Below are 12,755 nucleotides of genomic sequence, written 5' to 3'. Positions count from 1 at the left end.
GCCTGCAGCTAGAGGCATCATTCAGATATCATTTTGTTACAGCGGCGATCCTGTGCACCATAAGAACGATTCTTATAGGCGGCGGGAGGGGACATCCCGCCGCCACCCGGTGCTTCTCGGAGAAAGGATCGCCGGATAGGAAGCATAGAGGTGACTGGTGACCAGATGGTCACCAGTCATCTCTATGACCGTCGGAGGCCCGGGCGCGATGTGATGACGTCACGCCCGGGTACCCGTAAGTAAACAAAGACGCAATTGCGGCTAGTAAGCATAAGATCTCTGAATTTTTTTTTCACGATCTTATGCTTTCCAGCCTGGAGGAGAGTTGTGGGGTCTCATTGACTGCGCATCTCTCCTTTAAAGAGGACCTGTCACACACTATTCCTATTACAAGGGATGTTTACATTCCTTGTAATAGGAATAAAAGCAATAAAAAAAAAAAATATAAGTAAAAAAAAAGAAATAATAAAAAAATTAAAACGCCCCTCTCCCCGGTAGCTCGCCCGCAGAAGCAAACACAGGCATAAGTCCCGCTCACATATGTAAACGTTGTTCAAACCACAAATGTGAGGTATCGCCGCGTGCGTTAGAGCATGTGCAACAATTCTAGCACTAGACCTCCTCTGTAACTCTAAACTGGTAACCTGTAAACTTTTTAAAAGCGTTGCCTATGGAGATTTTTAAGTAACGAAGTTTGGCGCCATTCCATGAGTGTGCGCAATTTTAAAGCATGACATTTTAGGTATATATTTACTCGGCGTAACATCATCTTTCATATTTTACACAAAAATTGGGCTAACTTTTCTGTTTTGTTATTTTTTAATTCATTAAACGATTTTTTTTCCAAAAAAAAGGCATTTGAAAAATTATTGCGCAAATACCGTGCAAGATAAAAAGTTGCAATGACCGCCATTTTATTCCCTAGGGTGTCTGCTAAAAAACATACATAATGTTTGGTGGTTCCGAGTAATTTTCTAGCAAAAGAATGATGATTTGTACATGTAGGAGAGAAGTGCCAGAATAGGCCGGGTATGAAGGTGGGTATAAAAGCCCTGTATTGAAGTGTGTGACAACCATTGCTGCCGCTATAAATTCAGGGTCCATGCATACCGGCTTTAATGGAGCATGAAGCCGAAATGAAGGTAGACACAAAGGGATAGGAAATGTGCGTTATTCGCAGGATCAGATAAAGGGAACAGAAAACAATGCACTATTCGTTTTAGATATACTACTTTTTTTTTTTTTTAAGTAAAAAAAAAAAACTGGGTTTATACTGTATTAAAACAGTGTGCCAAATAAAAGCCACAGATTAAAGTAGACAAAGTAGTCAGAGTTCTAGCCAGGTTCACAGCAGAAGCACTGAAGTCATTGTCTATGCCAGCTCATTTTACCATGCTCCCTGTCAAAGCAGGCAAATTGCTCCCAAAAAAGAAAAGTCCCTTTCTGCTCCTAGAGGCTTAAAGGGTCACTAAAGGATTTTTTTTTTTTTTTTTTTCGCTAAATAGCTTCCTTTACCTTACTGCCGTCCTGGTTTCATGTCCTCATTGCTCGTTTTTGCTCTGATGTTGCTGTAAAACTGCTCTGTTCTGGACACTTCCTGGTTGTCTGGCTCTGTATGAAAAAAGTCATGGGAGAGTTTAGTTTCGTTTTCCTAGCCATGACTCTCTATGGCACTGTCCAGCACGGAGGCATAAAATAACATACAAAGACTAAACTACTTTCAGTTTCGTTTTTGCATCTAAGAGGCACATTATATGATTGATTATTATCTATTTTTAATCGTTTTTAATAGGAATCAGTTAACTATTATGTCTCTATACCCTGAAAACAGTAATTTCAGCAAAACAATTGTTTTCCTTTAGTGATCCTTTAAGCTTTGAAAATACTTCTAGACTAAAATGGTGTGCTCTGCCACATAGGATAACACTATTTGCTTCTAGAAGCAAAAAAAAAAAAAAAACTGCTCAAAAGCTGCTCTTTTTTACACAGTGCCTGCAGAAACAGGAATTTTCTACATTTATTGACTGTTATGAATATATCCTGGCAATGGGTGCCTGTTTAAGTAGGGCTCTTGCAAAACCTTTTGATGTACCAACTTCCTCTTTTCTTTACCCTCCTTCTTTACCACCTTGTTTCCTATAAAATTATATAGGTCTTTTTATTTGTACTTTTGATAAGGAAAATCTTTTTATTTTCTGTTACTTTTTTTTTTTTTATAGGGCGTACAGTCTGTAAATGTGAGTCACGATGCAGCTCATGCACAGATGGATGTCAAATTGCGCTCTCTTATTTGTATTGGACTGAAGTAAGTTTAATTTATGGAAATCATTGTACATAAATGCAGTAGGAAATATTCACAAACTCTAATGTGCTTTGTCTTGCATATAAATATTGCATTTCCAAATTGTTGTTATATGTTGGATTTTATGCCAATAAAGCTTTTTGTAAAATAAATATTGCCTTTCCAGGTAGACATTCAGAATTCTGATTTGTTGGGTTTCGTTTATACACATTTGGCTTTATTTATATAATTAGTTGACTCTGAGGCATTCTTCTCTTTGCGTAGGTAGTGTCATCAGGATAGTTTATTATACTTATTTTATTTTGTAGTTTCCAAAAAGTGTTAATGCAATCAATATATAATTATGTGTTAATGCTCTGTTGCAATTTCAGAATCCTAAAAAGAAGCTAAGCCCGCAAAGAAAAGCATCAGTACTTGTGCCATTATCCATGGCTTTAAAGTCTGATGTGTTAAAGCTTCCCTATATACAAAATCTTATGTGTCTGAAACTCCTGAAAGTGTTAGAATGTCTTTGTAAAAGGAAAATGGAAGTCCCACATGACACCATGACAGAGAACCAGGGCTCAAGTCCTGCGGGAACGCGTGGGAATGGAGTTCCTGCACTTTTTTCACAGCAGGAACTCTGTTCCCTTTGCAGGACTAGAGCAGCCGAGCCGCCCAAGCCAATCCTTCACTTAGCGGTGATGCCTAGCTCGAGTCACTGTCAGGGGCAGGCGAACCTTAGTAATCCTTTATGTTACTGGCCGCTTCCTGTATATGGATTCATTGGGTAGTGTGCGGGTATTCCGTCACTTCCTCGATGCCGCAATGTCTCCTTGGAGCTTTTGTCATTGTTCCCAGGAGACATTGCGGAGGTCTGCCGCAAGTTATCACGGGATTTAGAAAGAACTTGCGGTTTAATAATTATGCATATGAGCGTATAATTTCTTTTTTTTGGTGGGGGGAGTGGATCTTGGGTGGGAGTTCCCACACTTTTTTCCCCAGGACTTGACCACTGCAGAGAACTGTGCATTGTGGTTTCACTTGCCATCCCCTACATCAGTGGTTCTCAACCTGGGGGTCGGGAACCCCTCGGGGGTCAAATGACGATTTTCCAGGGGTCATTGAATCCTGGGCTGTTTCTGAAGCCCGCACCGCTCTCCTAGTCTTTTTGCAACCTGCCAGCAGGACCTGGAGTCTGTGGCCGCCCACTCAGCCTCTTCACAGCCACCCACTTAGTTCATGGCATGGCTGAGGGGCAGAGACTAGAGATCAGCTGACTGGTAAAGAATGAAGTGGGAGGGGCTGGAGGAGACCCTATCTCCTGATTTCGGCATAGGTGTCACTGCTGCGAGACACCACAAAGTCGGAGACACAGTGAGTAACACTACCTGTGATTATAGTTGCCATTGAACAACAAGAAAGACTGCTAGAGAGAGTGATGGGGGAAAAAAATTAGGATAGAGAGATAAAAGGGAAAGAAAGGAGAACAAAGAGAACAAGTGGTACATCCTAAAATGTAGCATAATGGGATTTAATACTGTACGAGTGGAAAGGGACTCAGGGAGCGCCAAATGTTCGTGGGTTAGGGGCACAAATTACTTGTCTTGCCTTGGGTGCCGACAACCCACGCTACAAAATAATTTTACTGTTGGGGGTCCCCACAGCTTGGTAAATTTTATCAAGGGGTCACGGCACTAGAAGGTTGAGAACCGCTGCCCTACATCAAAAAAATTACTTTATTTTTTATTTAATGTCATTCTTTCACCAAAGGGCCTAGTAATGGACTGGGGGGGGGGGGGGGACCCATGCCGTTTTTTTTCAATGAGTTTTGTCGAGACCCAACAACTCATTACAGAATTTTCATGTATATTGGTTTTGCGCTGTACCTCACTTTTTTCCAATATATGTATCTATATTTTTTGGTACTATCAGCATTTCCACTATCTCTGGTTTAGCGCAGTGTTTTTCCAATTTTTTTAATTCATTACAGCCGCAAGTAGTTTTAGAAATGTAATTTTGCTGCGGGACTGTTCTAAACACAGGAAAAATGTGCCACTTTACATGCATACTATAGACACCCCCCAGTTACGAAATTTAAAGGAATATTTCACTTTTATTGTTTCACTTTAAGCATTATTAAAATCACTGCTCCCGAAAAAAATTCAATTTTTAAAACTTTTTTTTTGCATTGATACATGTCCCCTGGGGCAGGACCCAGGTTCCCAAACACTTTTTTATGACAGTACCTTGCATATAAGCCTTTAAAATGAGCACTTTTGATTTTTCATGTTCGTGTCCCATAGTCTTTAACCAAAATCAGGTACTTGTACGTGATTGTTAAATGCCCAGTCGTGGGTCCGAAGCTCCGTGACCCAATCACCGCTGAAGAACCTTCCCCGTTCTTCACAGTGGCGCTGTCATTGATTGATCGCCTATTGCGATTTTTTTTTTTTTTTTACCAAAAATAGGTAGAAGAATACGTATCGGCCTAAACTGAGGGAAAAAAATATATTTTTTATGTATTTTTGGGGGATTTTTATTATAGCAAAAAGTAAAAAATATTGCATTTTTTTTTTCAAAATTGACGCTCTATTTTTGTTTATAGCGCAAAAAATAAAAACCGCAGAGGTCATCAAATACCACCAAAAGAAAGCTCTATATGAGGGGAAAAAAAGGACGCCAATTTTGTTTGGGAGCCACGTCGCATGACCGTCAGTTAAAGCGACGCAGTGCCGAATCGCAAAAAGGGGCCTGGTCCTTTACCTGCATATTGGTCCGGGTCTTAAGTGGTCTTAACGCGTTTTCGAACACTTTTTTTGCCTGTTCGCAAGTTCTGGTGCAAACCGAATCGGGGGGTGTTTGGCTCATCCTTACCAGAGATGGATTGCTCTGTGCCTTCACTCTGAAAGGACTAAAGCTTGTTTGTTCAAGGTGTATCTGGCTATAAGCACCATGTGCTTCCTTGGGATGTCAACTTGATTCCCTCTGCCCTACAGAAACCACCCTTTGAACCCATTAGGAATATTCCCTTAGATCACTTCTCCTGCAAAGTAGCTTTTTTTTGGAGGCTCTCACATCAGTCAGACGTGTCTGTGAGTGAGTGGCTCTCTCCTGTAAAGGGCTGTTCCTCATAGGTCACAAAGATAAGGTTGTCCTACCTACAGGCCATCCTTTTTTCCAAGGTTTGTATCAGTCTTCTACTTCATTGAGAACATAGGGGCAAATCCACAAAGCAGATGCGCCGACTTAACTCGAGATTTCTAATTTTACTCCGTGCGTATCTTTGCGCCCGATCCTCAAAACGAAAAATCCGGTTTTTACGTCCTACTTAAAATAATTACTCTGGCGCATCCTCTGACGCAAATTACGCTAGTCACGCCGCTTTATTTGATAGGCAAAGATGCAAATGAGGGAGATAGGGCGATCCTCAAAATTAAGTGTGTGCGCCGTAGATTACGCCCTGTGCGCCGTAGATAACGCCCTGTGCGCACCTGTTAGTTTTCTGGAGCAAAATTAGACTTTATAAAAGCAGCCCTAATTTTACACCAGCCCTGTAAAGGTCTGTTGAAGCAACACGATTTCGGAAGAGCTGCCAACACTTCATTGTGACTGCCAAAATGCCTGGGCCATCAATGATAATAACGGCACTCGCCACTTTACAGGCGCAGAGAAGGAGGAGGGCACAGAGGAGGAGGAGGAGGGCACAGGAGAGGATCTACCGGCCACGCCAAGATCTCTTTGGCATGACTGCGTCTGAGGTCATTGGCCACTTCAGATTAAACCAGGAAGCCATCCTGGACTTAACCAGGATCCTGCAGGATGATCTGAACACCCCAACCCAACGATCCCATGCCCTGCCAGCTCATATTAAAGTTATGGCCACCCTGCATTTTCTGGCCACTGGGTCTTTTCAGAGAACATGTGGAGGTCTGGCTGGGATGGTACAGTCCTCGATGAGCAGGTGTGTGCACCAGGTTGTCCCTGCAATACTGAGACGCATGGGCAGTCAATTTGAAAAGCCCACCCAGGAGGACCAGCGAATGAAGAGCATGGCTGATTTCTATCAGATTGCACGATTCCCACGGACCATCGGGGCCATTGACTGTACCCATGTGGCACTACAGCCCCCCCATGATACAGAGCACCTGTTCAGGAATCGAAAAAACTGGCATTCAATCAATGTCCAGGTAATCGTGGATGCCCATGGCCTCATCTGGCATGTCTGTGCCAAATTTCCAGGTTCGTGCCATGACAGCTACATCTTTAGGCAGACCAACATAGCACGTGAATTGGAGCAGAACGTGTATGGAGACAGCTGGCTGGTTGGTGAGTGACATGTGTGTCAGGTATGTCCCCCCCCATGATGCAGACATCACATGGGGCACATGCATGACTAATATCCTCCTGTCTTTTGCCTTCCAGGTGACTCTGGATATGCCCTGGGCCCTCACATGATGACCCCATTCCGGAACCCCCAAACCCCAGGAGAGCAACGCTACAACGAGGCTCATATTCTCACCCGGGCAGTAGTGGAGCGTACTTTTGGCCTGCTGAAGTCCCGCTTCAGATGCCTGGACAAGACAGGGGGTACACTGCTGTATTCCCCAGACTTTGTGTGCCAAATAATAGGGGCTTGTTGCATTCTTCATAACTTTGCAACGAGAAGGGGACTGGAGATTAACTTGCGTGCTGACCTGACCCCCCACCCAGGCAATCCCCCCCTAGCCCACTCTACCCGGTCTACTGAGGGCACAGTAGCCAGGAGACGCCTGGCAGAAGGCATATTTTCTCAGTAAATGGCCAGAAAAAATGTCACAATGTTATTTTTTTTTTCCGATGCAAACGCACATGAATTATGTGACAATGTTATTATTTGTTTTCACTGCAAACGCACATGAATTATGTGACAATGAGAATGTTGCTTTGCACAGTAAACGCACATGTTTAATGACACATTGAGAATGTTTTTGTCTCTGGAAACGCACATGATTTATGTCACAATGAGAATGCATGAATGCACACCACTGTGGTCCCTAGCACAAACACATCACATGCACATCGAATTGGATTAGATCCAAGTACCCCCCCCCCCCTTTGGTACTTGGGAGCAGTAACGCCCCGCCACGGCTCCAATTATGTCACTGTGCATTCATACACCATTCAGGAACCTAGGATGACTTTTCCCTGGTCCTGGGGATCCCTTCTCCACCAAAACTGAGGGGGACACCCTTATTTTGTCAGGAATGCCACCCCCCCACATTCACACATCATTCACACACATAAAGCAAATCATAAGTACAGTATAATAACCAAAAGTTTTAAATCAAAAAATCAAAAAAATAAAGTACCCCTGGTATTTAAGTCCGGCGGCGAGTGCTCCGTCTAGGCTGCCCACGGGCAGGGGCACGGGCACGGGCACGGCCACGGCCACCTGGAGGATCTTCACGGGGGGGGGAGCAGGGGAGGGAGTATCTTCATTGGGGGGGGGAGCAGGGGAGGGAGTATCTTCATTGGGGGGGGGAACAGGGGAGGGAGGAGCCTCCCCTGGTGTCTGACCTCCGGCTGGCCTGCCCTCCAAGGCCACTGCTATCCTGGTCAGGCAGGCAGTGATGGCAGCCGTATTGGCCTGGCCAGCCCGGGTGTTCTTCTGCACAGCCCGGGTGTTGTCCTGCACAGCCCGGGTGAGGGCAGTCACCTCCTGGCCCACGCCTGTTGTGGCGGTATGCAGGGACCACAAACAGGTGATGACACCCAATGAATTGGTGGCCACATCACTGAGTGACTCCCTCATTACATCCAGGCTGTGCTCCATCTTGGCCATAGTTTTTTTGATGTCACCCAGACTGCGGGTCTGCTTGGCATTGTCCCTCAGCAGACTGGCCGGCATATGCTCAGACCCCACCCTGGTGTCCTGGGTCGCCATCCTGCCTGCCCCTGAGGCTTGTGGCCAGGTAGGAGGGGATAGAGTGACCCTTGTGGGTTGCGGCATGTTGTGGGAGGAGTGGGAGGGGCTACCCCTGATGGTGGCCTGACTGGTGCCAGCCTCTGGGGGATCCTCTGGGGTAGCCTCAAGGGGAGCCTCAAGGGGAGCCTCTGGGGTAGCCTCAAGGGGAGCCTCAAGGCTAGCCTCAAGGGTATCATCAAAGGTCATCAGATCTGTGGCAATAATGATTTCCCGGCCAATCTGGAGATCTTCTTCCTCCTCCCCCTCATCCTCCTCCCCCTCATCCTCCTCCCCCTCAGCCTCCTCATGAGGGGAGGTTTGGCCACTCCCCTCCCCTGGGGACTCCTCAGCAGCCTCCTGTCTTTGGGGTGGTGCAGCAGCCTGGCCTGATGGCCCAGCAATCTCCTGGTCATCTGTGGAAGACACCAAACAATCACAGGTTTGAGGATCCACACACTTGCCACATGTTCCCTTCCCCCACCCACACATGCTAATCACCAAAAAAACAAAAAAAAAACCTTACCTGGCCTCACAGGAACATCAGACTGATAACCAGGCAGGCCCACCACCTGCTCTGGCTCGAAACACCGGGCCACTGCCCATTCCTCCTCAGTCAGCCGGATGGGGCATGGTCCCCCTCCTCCAGTGCCCCTCCTATGCGCAGTGAGCTTGGCCACCTTATTGCGGACCACGCTCCTCAGATCATTGATCTTTTTCTTAATGCCAGCGGGGGTCCTCGTCTCCCCTCCCCCCGCCGCATTTATGTGATCTGTGATTTTGGCATATATCCTCTTCCTTTGGGCCGGGGAGGTGTTCCGGCTATCAGGCCCATGTAGATATCTTCCATATTGTATGACATACCTGGCTAGGATTTGCTTTTCAACATGTGAAAAATTCAGCTTCCTGCGTTTGGGGGCCATCACAGACACCACCCAGCAACAAGAAGCCAAACAGGACAAACACACAAAAATACACACACAAGCAGACAGCTACTACAAAGTCAAATACAAACACACAAAAACCAAACACAAAATCCAAGCAGAACAAAAAAAAATTACCAAAAACAATCAAACAAAAATTACACTTATCACAAACAAACAACAACTACTATCTACTACTCCTCCAACACTTCTCTATCAAACACAACTTACCAACAAACACTGACAAACTAAGAGCAGAAGCAAATTGCTCATGGAAGGGAACACAGGGAAATACTTTTGCAAATGAAGTGTGTTTGACTGGAGCTAGTTAAGCACAGTGCGATCCTCAAACTAAGTACACTTGGCCTTTTACCTATCTCACTGATTGCGCCAAGCAAAGTTCTGCACATGCGCAGTGAGCAGCAGATTCGTGCGCGCATGCGCAGTACGGCCGGACCTTCATTTGCATGGGGTCACGGCTCATTACAATGAAGCACGCCCACTTCCTTCCCACTTGCCATAACCCCGCCTTACGCCTCTGTATTTACGTTACGGCAGGCGCACTTTTGGGCGCAAATGCGCTGTGGATACGGCAATTACGACACCAACTTAGGGCGCCGTAACTTAAATGACATAAGTTAGTAAAAACTTATTTTGCGCCGCTGGCTGTGGATTTGGCCCATAGTTCTGCCATCCTTATGCCTTGCTTCAAAGCATCCAAAGAAAATCTCTCTTCATTGTCTGGACATAGTCAAAGCCATTAGTCTACCACAAAGCTAGTGCTTCGATTAGACAGACAGATTTCTTATTTGTCTTGACTCCAGGACTTCACAAGGAACACCATTGCCAGATGGATAAGAAATCTCCTGATCTTTAACGTGCCCATTCCATTAGATTAGTTAGAGTTTCCTGGGCATTTCAGTACCAGACCTCTGTAGCCCAGGGAATGTAGCTTTTGGTTGAAAGATTCTTTAACCCAGGGTACTTGAAGGTACGATTCTATAACCCAGGGTCTATGAATACTTTGCCTGTATTCTGTTTCTCCAAGATATGAAATGTGCAGGTAAGTCAATAATTCTTTTTTTTTTTTTTTTTGTGCTAGCAGTATTTTTCTTGCAATTCAATAAGGGACACAGGTGCTACCCCTCTGTGTTTTGAGATTTACTCCTATATTGCTTTCTTAAAAACTGAAGCATCATGGTAGTGGGGAGAGGTTTACCTGATAGGCTGACAGCTTTTTTTTTTTCATCTGCTTCTGTGTCCCTTGATAAACTTCAAGAAACAGATTTCATGGTAAATGCAAAAAGCCTGTGTATTTAGTCCTCTTTTGCAAAAATGTAGTATGTCTTTAATTGCTGAAGTGTGTTTGCACTAACAGTCATCACACAGATAAATTATGTCTACAGTGACCAATATTTGTTGACTTAATTTCTGGTGCTTCACGAATCCTTGTGTTGTATATATCATTAGATACAGTGCCTTGAAAAGGTATTCATACCCCTTGAAATTTTTCACATTTTGTCATGTTGCAACCCAAAAAGGTAAATGTATTTTATTGGGATTTTATGTGATAGACCAACACAAAGTGGCACATAATTGTGAAGTGAAAGGAAAATGATAAATGTTTTTTTAAATGTTTTGCAAATAATCTGAAAAGTGTGGTGTACAATACTTTGTAGAACCACCTTTCGCTGCAAATACACCTGTAAAGTCTTTTTGGGTATGTCTCTACCAGCTTTGCACATCTAGAGAGCAAAATCTTTGCCCATTCTTTGCAAAACAGCTCAAGCTCGGTCAAATTGGATGGAGAGCATCTGTGAACCGCACTTTTCAAGTCTTGCCACAAATTCTCAATTGTATTTAGGTCTGGATTTTGACTGGGCTATTCTAATACATGAATATGATTTGATCTAAACCATTTCATTCCAGCTTTTGGCTGTATGTTAAGGGTTGTCCTGCTGGAAGGGGAACCTCCGCCACAGTCTCAAATCTTTTACAGACTCAAACCGTTTTTTTTCTTCTAAGATACTTTTTTTTACACTGGTGTCTCTTATTTATTGGATAACCCCCCTCCAAGTTTTCAGTTGTCCCCTGCAGCTCCCCATGCCTTGAAGTAGATGTTAACAGTTCTCGCCATATTGCTCTGATAAACCGTTGCATTTCCTTCTAGCTTTCCCTATCGCCACTATGTATTCTTTAGTTTAGTTTGGTTTGTATTTGTTCAGTGTTTGTAAACATGTGTTAACAAATTCTAGGATGACAAACATATTTTTTTTTCTGTCTTTAAAACTATAGTGAGCAAGGGATCCATCTGTGGCTTGAGGTGCTCTGTTCTAGCTTGCAGACAGTGGAGAAGTGGTATCAGCCATGGTCTTTTCTGAGGAGCCCAGGCTGGGTGCAAATCAAATGTGAGCTGAGGTGAGCTGGTTATATCTCTTAGATGATATTGACATGTTGTCTTGTCTAATTCAGGATCACCGTGACATGATGATAATCCGAATATCTTTCGGGGATAGCTGAGACATTTCTGCATGGAAAAAGCATATATTAAGTAGAATATAAAGACATAGCTTGTACATTGTGGCGCCACATTCATAAAAAACATACAAAAACAGAAAATAGGGCTTTAATGGTTGCCACTTATAATCCCAAGTAGGAAGGAAAGGGTATATATAAAAAAATAAAAAGTTTATTTAAACAACATGTTTAAAATCTCCATAAAACTGTAACAAATCCTACAAATGCTGATCATCTTCTATCATGAATGACATCTAAACATACACAGAAACCGATCTGAATGGCCCACTATCAATAAATAGTAGTATGGATATAAATGGTTATATACACACACCATATGTAGGGCCAGACGTAGGAATCAGAGTATCGTAACCCAAAGAAATCGCTACGCATTTCGCCAAAAGCTTTTTCAGGAGATCCTATTGGTACTGGGAGATATATTATAATGCTGAAATATATTTTAAAATATGTAACATGCATGCACATATACAGACAATACATGTATCATCATCATGATAATCTTCTACAGCGTTACATTACAAAAAAGAGAAAATGTTTCTCTAATGAATGAGTACTCACAGTGAGGGAAAAAGTATTTGATCCCCTGCTGATTTTGTATGTTTGCTCACTTTCAAAGAAATGATCAGTCTATAATTTTAAAGGTAGGTTTATTTTAACAGTGAGAAACAGAAAAGGGCATTTAAAAAAAAGTTATAAATTGATTTGCATTTTAATGAGCGAAATAATTATCTGATCCCCTATCTGCAAGATTTCTGGCTCCCAGGTGTCTTCTATACCGGGAACGAGCTGAGATTAGGAGCGCACTCTTAAATGGAGTGCTCCTAATCTCGGCTTGTTACCTGTATAAAAGACACCTGTCCACAGAAGCAATCAATCAGATTCCAATCTCTCGACCATGGCCAAGCCCAAAGAGCTGTCCAAGGATGTCAGGGACAAGATTGTAGACATACACAAGGCTGGAGTGGGCTGCAAGACCGTCGCCAAGCAACTTGGTGCGATTATTTGCAAATGGAAGAAACACAAAATAATACAAAATAATTGTCAATCTCCCTCAGTCTGGGGCTCCATG

At 43.7% G+C, this 12,755-nt stretch overlaps 1 protein-coding gene across 6 annotated transcripts in view; it reads left to right on the top strand.

The window, feature by feature from the left end:
* SGSM3 (small G protein signaling modulator 3) overlaps positions 1-12,755 on the top strand; it is a 439,637-nt gene that overhangs the window by 367,815 nt on the left and 59,067 nt on the right. For all 6 annotated transcript variants that reach the window (XM_040359570.1, XM_040359574.1, XM_040359572.1 and 3 more), the window contains 2 exons: positions 2,220-2,305; positions 11,444-11,566. In XM_040359570.1, the coding sequence (XP_040215504.1) occupies positions 2,220-2,305; positions 11,444-11,566 (209 nt within the window). The remainder of the gene's footprint in view (positions 1-2,219; positions 2,306-11,443; positions 11,567-12,755) is intronic.

This window comes from Rana temporaria, chromosome 7 (genome assembly GCF_905171775.1).
Source record: "Rana temporaria chromosome 7, aRanTem1.1, whole genome shotgun sequence".
Lineage (NCBI taxonomy): Eukaryota > Metazoa > Chordata > Amphibia > Anura > Ranidae > Rana > Rana temporaria.
Note: the sequence above shows the minus strand (reverse complement) of the source record. Positions and strands in the feature narration are given on the sequence as shown.